The sequence below is a fragment of the Empidonax traillii genome, unplaced genomic scaffold, assembly GCF_003031625.1.
Source record: "Empidonax traillii isolate 1590-97213 ecotype Southwest subspecies unplaced genomic scaffold, ASM303162v1 scaffold106:size2091409, whole genome shotgun sequence".
Classification (NCBI taxonomy): Eukaryota; Metazoa; Chordata; class Aves; order Passeriformes; family Tyrannidae; genus Empidonax; species Empidonax traillii.
The window spans coordinates 1,688,957-1,702,915 of NW_020955299.1; the positions used below are offsets into that span (position 1 = coordinate 1,688,957).

Consider the following 13,959-nt stretch of genomic DNA (forward strand, 5'->3'; position numbering starts at 1 on the left):
ACTTGCAGTTTAGTACCAAATCCTCTGCAGGTATTTCAGGCCAACATCTTTGTTGTTGACAAAGCTCAAGAAACAATACACTCTACCAAAACCAATACACAATATCTTCTATTTGACATATGAACAATAAGACCTATCTAAGCTACATAAGCAGAATTTGATGAGAAATTTTAAGTAAGAACTTCAACTTTTCTGACTTATTTACATGTAGGTGTAAAAATCTGTCTCCTTTGACTTGCAGTCACTTCATTACATCCCATACTGAGTTTGAAGGGTGGTGGTGGGGGAATCAGAACCTTTTCCCTGCAAAACTTCCCAGTGCTTCTATCACAATTTTAACCACACTGCAGGAGAGCAGAACTCAGCAGAGTTACAAGTGCACATCTGCAAGCTAGTAAGTCCACAAAGAAGTCTTGTGCCAGTGAAATCCCAGGAACTGCCTAAATTAATCCTAATAGTGTCCTAAACTGTGTGCTACTGCAAGAGCAGAAGTCTCATGAGTTGTGGTCCTACCTGATGAGAGACTCCAGAATGGCCGGGGTGGGGCCCTTTTGAAATTCCAGCTCCTTGTAGTGCAGGGCCTTGGCATATGCTCTGCATTTGGCAGCTCTCTCCCCCAGCAGGACAATGCCATTGTCATCTCTCAAAGGCAGTGGGCCCTGGAAAGTGTAACAACAGTCAGCTCTTCACACCCCTTCCCCAGACCAGCCACCAGCCCAGCACTGGAAAAGAGCTGCCCAGCAGCATCTCTACCTTGTCACTGTGCTCCATGAACTCTGCCAGGTTCAGCAGTGTCTGAGTGACTTCTGCAATGTCCTGAGAGGTCAGGGCCAGCTCGATGCTTCGGATCAGCTCATCCTGCTGGTCCTCGTTCAGTTCAGACCAGCAGGAAACAAAAGCAGCATTGAAGAGGTCTCTGAGGAGGGACACAAAAGAGAGGGAGAGGTGGGGAGTCACTATTCATGAGAAAAAGTCTGTTTGACACTGGACTTGCCTTCTTTTTCAGAGAAAGAGAGCTACCAAATGCATTTATATGTCTACCTGTGATAAACAGTGATTAGTTTTTATAAAGCTGACTTCTGTGAAACCTTCATTTAAAAGAACAGAGTGGGTTGGTATACTACAATAAGAGAAATATTGTACTCTCGTGCTATCAGACTCAAAGTTTCTCCAGACATACAGGTAGCAGAAAAGCACTGCAGCTCATTCCACTCAGAGGCATTTTTATTACCCCACAGTAGGTCCTCAAAACTATTTCATACTCTGCTGTTTTTCCAGCTACACTCATGTGCCTCATGCTATTTCTAGACTAATATGCAGAATCCCAGTGAAAGATTCTGTGCACGCTGTGGAGCAGCCAACTGGGAAGGGTGGAAATGAAATCAAGTTGCCAGCTCTTTGATTTGTCCCAAAGCAGGAACTATCTCTTATTTATGAAACCTAAGAGCTTCTAAATAACCTTCTTTTTATCTTAAAATATCTGGCTTGCATTTGCCATTTCAAGTGAGATGGAAAAAGCAGAAATACCGTACCGAGCCATGGGATTATAGGCCTGAGCCAGGGCCCAACACGAGCGCAGGGACGGTGAGGAGGAATCTTTCAGCAGCTCCAAACTCAACCTCCTCAACCATTCCAACCAGTCATCTTTGGAAACTCTTCTTGCTGCTCCCCAGGCCTGCAGGACAAAGGAAGACAATTGATCTCCCAAACAAAAGCACTACCCAGGAGCAGAAGAAATCCATCAGCAGGCAGCATTTGTGCTTTACAGCTCCAAACCACACGCTGAGAATCCCTTTTTAGTTCCCTGAAATCCATTACCTTCACACCAGATAATCTGCAGTTCTTTGGTCTCTTTTCTGTGAAATCTTTCCTAATGTATTCCTGCCATGACATGGCAAGTATTTAACATGAATAATCTTTTCTCTACAAAAATACATGAAGAGCTGAAGCCACTGTTGAAGCATCAGCTTAAAAATACTTAATGCATTTAGAATTACATTTTTAAGTCCAGCATTTCCAAGTCAATCCATCTCACTACTGAACAGAGTGCTACATGTATTTATTGTTCAGACTAGTCAGTGTTTACCTATTACGCTCTGAGTTCAAGATAATATAGGAATAAGACATAAAAGAAGCAAAAGAAAAACTAAGAAGAAAGGCAGAGGCTCCAAAATAGATGTCTCCAGTAACTTGAGAGTATTCACTGTGATCTAGAAAGTCTTGTTCATATTTCACATAACAAGTGTCAAGATTAATTCACAGCCATTAATAGTCTGATAGTTCAGGTGCTCCTATCTTTGAAGCTGCTCAGCACCTTCTAATTCTAAAGAGCCTCAGGCACTACTTTGACCTCAGTTTTGCACAGAACTGGTGACAGAAAATCAACGTAAATAAAGGTGGGTCAGATGCCCTGAACAAACCCCCCTCACTGTGACCCTTCAGCTCCTCCCCTCAGCAGCAAACTCACCCTTGTGAGGGTTCCAGTCTCACCTTCTGCAGGTTGATGGTGCTCACGTGTAATTTCTTCATGGGACCCGTTTCCACAGGACCACTGGCCAAAGTTTCTCCCTGGTTGCTTCTCAGCATCCGATGCTGATAAATCAGGGGATCCTCCTCTTCATCAGCAAGGGTGTAGCCCTGCAACAAATGGCTTACAGTGAAGATACACCCACATACAGAAACAGATGATAAATTCAGAGCATCTACAGCAAAACTTGTGGAGCAAACAACTGAGTTTCTTTATAATGATTACACCTCATAAACCAGAGAACTCCAATGACATCCCCCTTTGCTGTTCAAGGCAACTGTTGAGAACTCTTAGTCCCCAGGTTAAAAAGCCAAAATAATACACCTTAAAACAAGCACTCCTGCCTGTTTGAGTAAGCAGAGAACAGCAATGTGCTGCTTGTTGCACACTAATTGAATTGCACACCAGTTACTGAGTTTATGAAATGTGGGACAGCCAGAAAAAACTGTGATATCAAGGTCTCCTTAAGCCCTATGACTGTGGGAAAATTGGTTAAATCCACATGTATGAACTAACAAGATAAAAAATAGCAATGACACTGGCTACAAGTCTAAGTTCTTACCTAGACCTTGCTGTGATTTTTATTTAATACCAGTTGACAATAGTTTTCCCAATGCAATCTCAAAGTCTCCTGAAAAAGCTGTACTTAGCACACAATTCCAGCAACAACCATCCCTCACTGAACGAGTGACTCAGAGTGAGGGTTCCAGCTACATCTGTTTCAACATGACAACACCTCCAAAGATCCCTTAAGCAAACACTTGACAGCTCACCTTCACAATCCTGCAGATGAGAACATCATAGCGCTGATGGTTAATCCTGTGTCGCACCAGGACTTTGTTCACCATTGGGATAAAAATCTGGTACTGTACAAGGGAATGTACACCATAAGCTTGTTACTCAGTGTCACCAAGAGCAGCATAATTCCACCTCTGTTTCATTGATAAGAAACCAATTCTGACAGTTTGGTTTCAGTAACTCTCGATTCCAGAAACAACTAAGAGAAGAAAAATCAGCTTTCTTTAAAATCCGTTACAAAAAAATTCAACTCTAAAGCCTCGATCTTCAGGACAGTCCCTCCTTCTGAGAGCTTTCCAACCAAAGAACAACCTTACCTTCTTCCCCAGCTGGAACACCAGGGAGGAGAGGGTGTCCATGGCAGTTGTTCGTAGCTCAGGGCTCTGGTCCAGCGTTCGTACGATGGGATGAATAATCCGTGAGGCGTAGTCAGTGAAATCCAGGGACTCTGTCAAGCGATCCACTGTCTCCAGAGCAGCTCTGAGGTCAGAGGAAAAAGAGGGAAGAACTTATCTCTTCAGGGTGTAAGAAAGAAGAAACCAAAAAGATGTAAAAACACCCAAGTGCTCAGTCTTCCCAGGACTAATAGCAATAGGAAAAATAGGCCACCAGAAGTCTGCTAATGCAGCTCGTGCTTGCAGGACAGCTTGCAAGTGGCAGTGAATAAAATACTGGTAGGTTAGAACCAGAAAATAAAGTCATAATAATATAAAAAAATAATAATTAAAAAAAGCCAACAAAAAAACACACTCCAAAAAACCCCCCCAAAACCAACCAACCAAAACCACCACAAAAAAAAATCCACAAAACAGAAAAAACAAACAAAACCCAAAACAAACCAAACCAACCAACCAACCAACCAAAACCCCAAGCAAACTAAAAAGCTAGCAGCAGTGCTATGATGTCCAACCAAAACTAACCTTCCATAAGGATTTAACACAGAGGGAAAAGCTGTGGAAGGAACTCAGTGGTGTTTCATTCCACACGTGGCTGTGGCAGCCACTGCAGAACTTGGAGACCACAGAGACTGCAAAGCCACCAGCACTTACTTGCGAGCCACCACGGGCACATCTGGGGCATCAAACAGCTTTACAATGGGAGGTAGCAGCAAGTGAAGGTAGTCATCCAGGTTGGCTCCAAAGAGCTGGATGGCATTCAATAGCTGGAGGGAAAAATCGTAGAATGTCAAGGGGTTGGAATGGACCTGAGAGATCATTCAGTCTCAAGCCCCCCGTGCTATGGGCAGGGACACCTCCCACTAGACCAGGCTGCTCAAGGCCTTATCCAAACTGAGCACTGCCAGGGCAGGGGCATCCTCAGCCTCCCTTGGCAACCTCTTCCAGTGCCTAATCAGCCTCAGAGTAAAAAAATGTTTCCTAAATATCTAATCTAAATTTCCCCTCTTTCAATTTGCACCCATTGGCCCTTGTCATATCACACCTCCTGATGAAAAGCCCCTCTCTCTGGCTTCCTCATAGACCCCTTAAGTTACTGGGAAGTGCTCTGAGGTCTCCATGCAGCCCTCTCTTCTCCAGGATGAACAGTCCCAACTTTCTCAGCCTGTGTCCAGAGGGGAGGTGCTCCAGTCCCCTTGTCAACTTTGTGGCCTCCTCTGCACTTGCTCCAACTATTTCACGTCCTTTTTATGTTGGGGACACCAGGACTTTGCACAGTACTCCAGGTTGGGGTCCCACAAGGGCAGAGTAGAGAAAGAGAATCACCTCCTTTGAGCCAAACGACCCAAAATCGAGTGACTCACAATCACAGACAAGACCCATTTTAAACAAGTCAGTAACCAGTGAAAAACTGCTTCAACCCTGCACTTTCAAGCACCGTCTGCATCATTTCCCACCAAGCCACTGCTGAAGCCCCCTGTGCCCTGCCTTTTGCTTGCAGCACACAAGCAAGGAGCTCTGCTGGGCGTGGCATTTCGGGCATGGACCTGGCTGGGCAGCACCCACTGACCTTGACAGAGACAATGCGGCCCTGGCTGTTGTCGTGCATGAAGACCCGTAACATGTGAGGGATGAGCTGGGGCAGGTAGAGTTTGAATTCACCTCCCAGAGCTACCACGATCTGCTCAATCAGCAGGATAATCGTGCTCTGGATGGAGTTGTTCATGACCCAGAAGTCCTACAGAAGGAAGGAAAAAAAAATAAAAAAATTCAACAGTTCTTCAACTGAACTGTGGCAATTATAAGAAAAGCAAACTGTAGGAGAGAATCTCTAGATCAGTTCAAGATTGCAGGGAAGGGCCATACTGTCTGTTTTTTAAACACTCTGCACCTTCACTATATTTACAGCTGTTAAAAACAACCTCTGGGCAACCGATCTTCTCCTAATCCTCCTAAGCTTCTGCAAACAGTAAGTGAAAATTAAGTGAAATGACACCTATTTACAAACTCCAGGCATCTCTTGCTAAAACTATGTTTCTGAAAGTAGTAAATGCACAAAATCCAAGCACTGAAAAGAATTCATTCACCAGCAGAACCCAGAGCCGGCTCTTATTGCAGGTACTGGTAATAATGTATATTATTATTTCAAATAACATGTTATTTCAAAATACAATTATTACCTCAAATACATGCAATTCTGCACTTCGAGTGAGGTAATTGATACATTTGATAATGACAAAAACACAGTCCACTTTCTCTGACAGTTAAATGGTGGCTTAAAGATTGTACTCACCCTCATCAGGGTGACAATTTCATCCATATAGGGCCGAATATGACTTCTCACAAAGGACACCAACATTCCCAGCTGCTGGAACAGGAACTGGAAGGAGGAAACGTGTCACGATCAATGTAGCTTATTCAAATATCAAAGACACACTGGGTAAACGGTGTTTCACAGGCAATTGCAAGCTCATTTACCAAACAAACAGCATGCACAAGCTCCTGTGTGCTCAAAATCTGGGGCTAAATTCTTGGCAGCTTCAGCTCAGCAGTTTGCTTTTGGCAGCTTTTTGTGGGTTTGGTTTTTTTGGTGTTTATTTTTTGTTGTTTTTTTTTTTTTTTTCTTTGGAGTGAGGTGGGGAAGAAAAGTGGGTTTGGGTTTAGTGGTTGGGTTTCCCCCTCAACTTGCATAAAAATTCTGTGAGCTCAAGGCCTCAGACAGTCAAGCACACAAACAAGGGTTTATAACGTGCCAGCAAACTGACAGTGTCAGAACAGACTTGCAAGCACAACCAACCACAGAGCTTTGTAATTGAGGTTTGGAGGATGCTTTCAAAAATTTAGCCCATAGTCTTTTCCCCCTGCCTGCAAACCAAACTGGCACACGTTTTAAGATATTCTTTCTGTACTCTTTCCCATCCCCACCAAGATATGTTGGTGAAAAGTTACTGGGGAACACAGTTAGGTCCTTGCCAGAAATAGCACTCTTTTTTCAAGATGGTTGGTTGCACCATCCATTCATCACCACCAAGAAGAATTTTGACTGAGACAGTTTTATTCAGATATACTATGGCAGTTTGGCCATTTCTTTTGCCACAGCACAATCTTAAACTCTTGATTGTGACAGTGAATTTACTCTTAAAACTGGCATGAAACCACGTAGGCTCAATGGCTTTGATGTATAGATAGCCTTTTTTTCCTCTAGGAAATAGGAAAATGTAAGTTATCATACGTTAAATTTCACTTCTTCATGCAGCTTTTGAAGACTCTACAGTGACAAAATACGAAGCAGAGCTCAGAAAAACAGAGAACATTTCTGTGAGGACTGAGTAAGAAACCACCTCAGCTTCTTCAGTGAGAGCAGCACACCTGCATTTACCAAAAATGAACCCCGAGCTCCTGTTCTGTGCCTGTTCTTTGGTGTAGTGAGAGGATGTTCAACATACAGGACAAGGACCTGCCTCTTTCAGGCTTTAGTGTCACGCGTACCCACCTCAGCTCTTCTCCCCAGTACACTTTCACCATCTTCTTTTACCTGAAAATTTTTAAACAGAGTGTGCACAACTGCATAGCTTTCAAGCAAGTTAGATCAGTCAGGTCTAGGAGCTCGGCCAACCCAGGCGTATGAGGCGCTTTCCTTCCAATCTGAGTAGTTCAGTCTGGGAGAAAACACCAGTTCTAGAGCAGGGCTGGGATTCTAAGGGAGCACCCATCCCACAGGAAACACAGCAGCAGTGAGTACAAGCTGCCCTTCCCACCCCAGAGATTCCAGCTGCCTGAGGAAAAGCCTTGGCAAACAGCAGCCATCTCTGGTTAGGCGAACCTTAAGTCCCGTTATTATCTTCACACAATTCTCATTTCCTTCTAAAACTGTAACTTAAGTGGGAAGGAAGAGAAAGCACTGCTGTGGAATCACCACCCACGCTGCTCTGAATGTTAGCAGACTGTATCAAATTGAATCTTCCTTCTCAGGGACGAGCCAAAGTACATGGCTGCACCAGAAATTTGAAGCATCTACCTCTATTATTTAATAATGCTGTTTGCAACAGCACATTAACGCAGAGATCACTGAAAGCTCTGGAAGATGCACAGGCTGTTTTCCTGAACAAGACCAGCTTGATGAAAACACACCATCAAACACTGGCCTTCTAAGGACTATGCTCAGAAGCAGCTGTGCCAATAAGGAGCAGGAAAATTGTTTCCACTGGATATTCTGCTAAACGCTGACAGGAGGGAAAAAGCAAAGCTGAACCTCACTTCTGCAGCATGCTTGGCAGCAACACACAGCACAGCAAGGCCCAAAGCCAGGCACATTCTCTTCAAAATCCACAGGAATGGGTTCTCAGTTTCGGGCAGTGGAACGGGAAGAAGGAGCGGCCCCGGGAACACTCACCTCTCGGATGGCACCATCACAAACCCGTATTACGTTAAGGAATGTTGGCATGACCTGGGGCAGGAACTGCACACACTTCAGCCCAAGGGATTTGAAGATAAAGGTGATGGCCTGAACCACCATGGTGTGGTGCTGGGACAAGGACTGGTCTCGGAAAATTCTCATCAGTGCCACCATAGACACAGCTGGATAGAACTCATCCAGGGGGAGGTTCCCCATGTTCACCAACATCTCACTGGTGCTGTAGTCCGCTAGGAGAAAGAAGGCAGTGTCACAGCTCTGCATTAAATGGTCTTGAATATGGGTTCAGAGGCAATAATTTGTTAAAAAAAAAACAAAACAAAGCAACAACAAAACAGTCAAGATGTGTTTGGAGATCATCAGGTTATTTATCTGAAAGGAATTCAGGTGCTTACAAGAATCCTGGCTGGATTTGGACTCCGAGAGGCTGACAGCTGAAGCATCCCGTGACTGGTCGATCATGCCAATGTTCACTTTGTGTTTGTAAGGGTCCAAAGCACCCAGCAGCCCCAATACACGGATAGCCTGGCAAGACAGAAACCAAAATGATTAAAAAAAAAAAATAAAATCAATGCTTTCCATTCAGCTGCTGGAGGTCATTTCACTGACTCGACACTTTCACCCTCTTAATTCTGCTCATTGTATTATGATCAGCCACAACAATGACCTCTCCCTCCCCGCCCCAAATCTATGCAGACACATTTATGTGACAGCTCTCTCTCTCCAAAAAGCTTTTCCAAGTGGTTGTGTGGCAGTTTCATGCTCATACCTCTCTACGGGTGCCCTGGTTCTGCTCAGTCTTCAGGAAGTTCAGAAGCACCTCCAGCAAAGTCGGGTACTTCCTGTATGGTTCCACCACGTAACCAGTGCTGGCCACAAGCTGTCCCAGCGTCCAGAGAGCCACCTGCAAAGATCAAGCCCAGAGCAGATTAGTTTTGATCAGGGAATTTACTACATCGTTTGATCCACCAGTCATTCAACTTCTGTAAAGTTTCTTGGAGCATCTCAACACACAGGCACCTGCGTGCCATCATTGTGACTCCAGCAGAGACTTGAGTGATTTAATGGTTCATTTTAGCAGCTATGATGGGACACAGGGATATTTTGTTACAGCTCTGGTCACAGCAGCTCGCAAGTTCAGTGCAGTTGTAAACACTCACTTGTCTTTTAGCCAGCAGGGAGGAATCCTGTAGCATGTCCATAATTATAATGAAGAGCTCATCCACCCACTTCCTCATCTCCAGCCCACTGACCTATTGAGAGACAAAAACCAGTCCTTCATCCAGCATTGCCAAAGCCTTTACAAGCATGGCAAAGAGGTACCTGCAGTATTCCCACCTGTGCAAGCTCCCCTATGGTAGCCAGGACATTGTTAATCACCCCTGGATTTGGGTCTGGATCAGGGTCTTTCAGTTTCACAATCAGTGCCTGTGGGTGACAAAGGAACAGATCAGAATTTGCTTAAAAGAGTACTCAAAATTACTTCTGTTTACACCTGAAATGGACCCCACAGGGGCTCAACTTGCATCATGGTGAGCACTTCAACAGTAAAGGAAGCTTTTATGTCACAAACTTTATGCAAAACCAGAATCAAGTTGGGCTACACTGTCCCCTACATGCACGACTGTGGGTAACATCCACACCAATGCAGTTTCTTCCTGCTGTGATGAAGCAAAAGAACTGCAGCTCCTGAGGGTCCTGTAACCACCTGCTATATCACCTCATTCCCAAGTCTCCAGGAAATACACAAAGTTTACCTTGAGGATGGGCTCCATGTAGGGACGAATGAGGCGTGGGGCGTTAGAAACCAGGTGACCCAACATCCTGGCACTTTGCTCTTTAATCCTGCCAACACCACTGTGTTCCAGTTCTGTCAGGATCTGCACAAGAAACGATGGAAGCATGAAAACCAGGAAGGAAAAAATTCTTTGGTTTTCCTTCTCTTCCCTTATAAACTCAGCACTTGTAGAGGGTGTTCTGCATTTCGCTCCATCACGTAATTTATGTCTAAATGAAGACAAAATTAATTAGCATAAAACTGAATAGATGGCTCCAAAACCATTGACATTTATGAAGTGGTACCATCCATTCACCTAAAAGCACCACAGAACATTCTTCTTCAACACAGATGGAAAGCACTCCTGCATGAAATAACAACTGCTATCCTTTCCTAATACATCCACAGAGCTTCACTCCAAACATCCATCACTCAAGACTTGCTCAAACCTGCTAAGCTTGGCAACAACTGTTTTCCAAAAGGGAGATGTTCCCCCACTCTCCACACTTTTACATCCAGATAGCCCAGTTCTTTAACACCACCTCAGTTTCAATACCAAATACCCTATTTTCCCTGCAGACATCCCTGTTCCTTACCTGGATCAGCATCTTCCTCAGGAAAGGCATGACAAAGGCAGGGTTCATGCTGCTCAGGCGCCCCACGGTGCAGATGGCCAGCTCTCGGATTTCAAACACTTGGTCATTCAGGGCCACAAAGAGAGCTTGCAAGTTCTCTGCCTGGGCAAGGTGAGCATCGAACCGCTCATCCAGGGAAGCCAACACACAGAAACGGATGTCAGGGTCTGCAAGAACACATTTGTGTCTCTTTTAATGCAAGGAAACTCCTGTTCATCTTATTGCCTTTGTTCACAAACCACCCTCAAATAAAACCTTCACAATCTCAGGGAAATGCCAAGAGAGTGAGACGCTACTTCAGTGTGTGAGAAACGGGATAGGTCAGGTCAAACTCTGCTGCTCAGTACTGCTCCAGTAACCAGGCCTGTGAAGTGCCAATCTCTTGCATCTGCAAGTGGCACTTCCAGATGCAACATGGCAACCTGAGTTCAACTGACAGAATAAAAAAAATCACGTAGAAAGATTCAACAGAAGGGGCCAATCCCTCCCAAAATGATAAAGTTGGAGGTCATGACTCAGAACAACAGCAAAAGAAGTCTCAGGGATCTGCCTAGTTCAGAGGACTACCAAGGGCACAGCTGGAGCATTTTGCACTATTGTTCTATTCATACTTCAAAAATCAAGATGTGGGAAGAGAAATCAGGAGACTTCTTTTTAATTTATAAAGAATGACAGCTTAACTTAGCGGCAAATATGTTCAAATTCCATAACAGCCTTAATATCATTATGGTAATAAAATTATCCTGTGGTAGGAGAACCCTTCTCTCCGAACCCCACACCAACCTGGGTCAGTTATTCCAACCACGAGCAGTTTGCTGAGGACATCGGCCACGACCTGCACTGCTGTCTGACTGACCACATGGGCGTGGCCACTGATGAGGTGGATGGAGGGGGTGAGCAGGCGCGAGCACGTGCGGGCAGCTTCCATGCGGATCTCCTTGTGCTCGCTGTTCAGGAAGTGGTCTGCGCAGTGCCGCACAAACTGGGTCAGAGAGTGGCCTGCACAGGGAAAGATGGGGGGTTAAACACGGGTTTACACCTCCATCACCGGTTTTACCACAGAACAGGAGTTTAAAGAACGTGCTCTCAGAGCCTTCCTGCTGCTTGTGCTCTCCCCCACTGCTCTAGTGTTACACCCCACTCCCTTATTTCATTTACCTTCAAACTCGAAGCTGCCAAGCGTGCGAAGGGCGAGGGTGATGCTCCCCACATCACTGGCCTCTGGGATGTTGGTGAGGCTGGGGGAGGCGAGCTGGTGGGCAAGGCCCTTTGGCATGCCTGGATGTCGCAGGGGCTTGTGCATCAGAACAAGAGAGAGCATTTTCAGCAGCCCATCCTGGATATCCTTCTTCAGCTGGGGGATCTGACGGCTCAAGTCGTACAGCACAGCTGTCAGAGCAGGGCTGAGGGCAGGAATCAGACAGAGTCATCAGAACAGGAGCAATGAGGGGCATATTTCCCCTTTTTGTTTAGTTATGCCTTTGCACACCAGAAGATAACAGTGGACGTTCACATATGACAGCAACACCTGCCAGCAGAGCACAGACAGGGGCCTTGTGTGAACTCAGGCACATCAGGACCTTCCTCTATGAACTTGGTGAGTAAACTGCCAGGACCTCAGTACACACTGCTACAACAGTTACAAAGCTAAAGAATTCGTTACACTTGCCCTTTTTAATTAAAAGGTAACTCAATTCGCTTCTAGGTGATAACATGGTTGTAATTTAAACAGCCCAGCGCTACCTGGATATTTTCTCCACAGCCTCCAATACTAAAATCTTCATTAATTCTTCCAGTAGGAACTGTCAGCTCCAAAGGTGAAAGATACCAATGCTCTTAAGTAATCCAACAGATGCATTAACACTTCAAACTGAAACAGCTACTCTGATCTTCTGAAAGATCACTTAAAAGCAATAATCTTCCTTCTCAACCTGAAGACTCTCATTCTGTAGGGCCAACAATGCCATCCTGTGGCTAGCAGGAAAATATGTTCCTGTGCCTTGTACTTACCTCAGGCCCACAGCCAGCATAGGTTCCAACAGCTCTTTGATGTCCTGCTGGATACTGGGTCCCATGGCTCGTGCCAGCATACTGATGCAGGTGAAGACAGTGGCATCAACCTGCACAGACTTCTGCCTCCTGGAAAGGGATCACATTAGGAGGAGTTCATTAGGAGGAGCTAATATTTGCCAAACATCTTTCCTCATCCTGTTCTGCGTTATCAGCCTTAAAGAAATAACTCCTGATTTTAATACAATAATTCAATCCCACATCACAAAAACAATTCAAAGAGCAGGTGTTTCAATTCCTTCCTCCAACTTTCACACACTTACTTGTGGGCAAAGTCCTTCAGGGGAAGAGCTGCTTTTATGATTTCAAGGACTTTTGGCAGGTAAGCTTGAAACTCGGATCTCACAGCTACAGAGAGCAAACCCAAGGCCTGGAAGGCTGCTGTTCTCTCCTTCTCCTTCTTCACACAGCTGAGAACATGATTCATGGTGTCTGGAAGATACTGATCAGCTGCCCACAAGAGAAAACAACACAGATATTAGATTCATTTAGGTTTATACAGTTGCATCAGACTTGCAACAAAACTGTTACAAGTGTAAAACTTAAGGAACAGACACAGTTGTATTAAATCTGCTGGCATGATCAGTGGCAGCCTGTGCATGACACAAAAGTTGTTCCAACCCACTAAGGGCAGCTTAGTGACTTGTCTCCCGCTCTGATACTCTCCTAAACTTGCTTGATAAATCAACTGAACTGCTTTAAAGGTGGCAGGTATTTCCCATTTTTACTTGATATTTCCTAGCACTTGTAACAGAGAAAAAGGAAGAGAACTCGGATGATATTTGGGATACACTGAGGGGGAGCAAGAGAGCAGAATTCTACTCTTAAGTCTGACATGCTGAGGGAAAAAAAAAGGAGGTTCTACGTGTTATGGTATTGATCACAGCATCCAGTCAATAGGTTTCAACCTCTTTTCTCCATCAGAGCAACATTTTGGTATCAGCTATCAAGTCACACTTATTCAGAAAAAAAGACTGTCCTCCCCCAGAGGAATGTGCTCATCTCACAGGCACCACATTTCGTCTGCTGCATTGCCTGCACAAGCTCATCTGGATCAAAGAGAGCTGGACACCTTCCAGCCCAGTCTCAGCAACATTTCTAACATCCAACCATCTGTCTTGTCACCTGTGAACGCAGAAGGACGGAAAGCCGCCAGCCGCGGGAGGAGATTAAGAACCGTCATCTGGATCAAAGAATTTTTGCTGGTTCTGCACTTGAGAACCCACTGGCAGACCTGAAAGGAGATAGATTGGGCTTAGAGGGATGGCCATTGGTACAAATGTTTATTACCTGGGTGCTTTTAGGCATTCTACAGACATTTGGCTCCAGAGCCCATCGGAAAG

General features: G+C 45.0%; 1 protein-coding gene across 2 annotated transcripts in view; it reads right to left on the reverse strand.

Moving 5' to 3' along the window:
• MTOR (mechanistic target of rapamycin kinase) overlaps positions 1-13,959 on the reverse strand; it is a 60,344-nt gene that overhangs the window by 40,810 nt on the left and 5,575 nt on the right. Inside the window, exons 8-29 of one of the 2 annotated variants that reach the window (XM_027882532.1) lie at positions 13,742-13,850; positions 12,880-13,066; positions 12,557-12,685; positions 11,705-11,949; positions 11,330-11,545; positions 10,508-10,713; positions 9,892-10,014; positions 9,473-9,562; positions 9,295-9,387; positions 8,904-9,038; positions 8,530-8,659; positions 8,114-8,364; positions 7,214-7,255; positions 6,014-6,100; positions 5,291-5,458; positions 4,375-4,487; positions 3,643-3,805; positions 3,301-3,393; positions 2,491-2,637; positions 1,533-1,675; positions 754-916; positions 514-659 (exon numbers count right to left, since the gene is read on the reverse strand). In XM_027882532.1, the coding sequence (XP_027738333.1) occupies positions 514-659; positions 754-916; positions 1,533-1,675; positions 2,491-2,637; positions 3,301-3,393; positions 3,643-3,805; positions 4,375-4,487; positions 5,291-5,458; positions 6,014-6,100; positions 7,214-7,255; positions 8,114-8,364; positions 8,530-8,659; positions 8,904-9,038; positions 9,295-9,387; positions 9,473-9,562; positions 9,892-10,014; positions 10,508-10,713; positions 11,330-11,545; positions 11,705-11,949; positions 12,557-12,685; positions 12,880-13,066; positions 13,742-13,850 (3,179 nt within the window). The remainder of the gene's footprint in view (positions 1-513; positions 660-753; positions 917-1,532; positions 1,676-2,490; positions 2,638-3,300; positions 3,394-3,642; positions 3,806-4,374; positions 4,488-5,290; positions 5,459-6,013; positions 6,101-7,213; positions 7,256-8,113; positions 8,365-8,529; positions 8,660-8,903; positions 9,039-9,294; positions 9,388-9,472; positions 9,563-9,891; positions 10,015-10,507; positions 10,714-11,329; positions 11,546-11,704; positions 11,950-12,556; positions 12,686-12,879; positions 13,067-13,741; positions 13,851-13,959) is intronic. The other variant, XM_027882533.1, reaches the window with a different exon arrangement.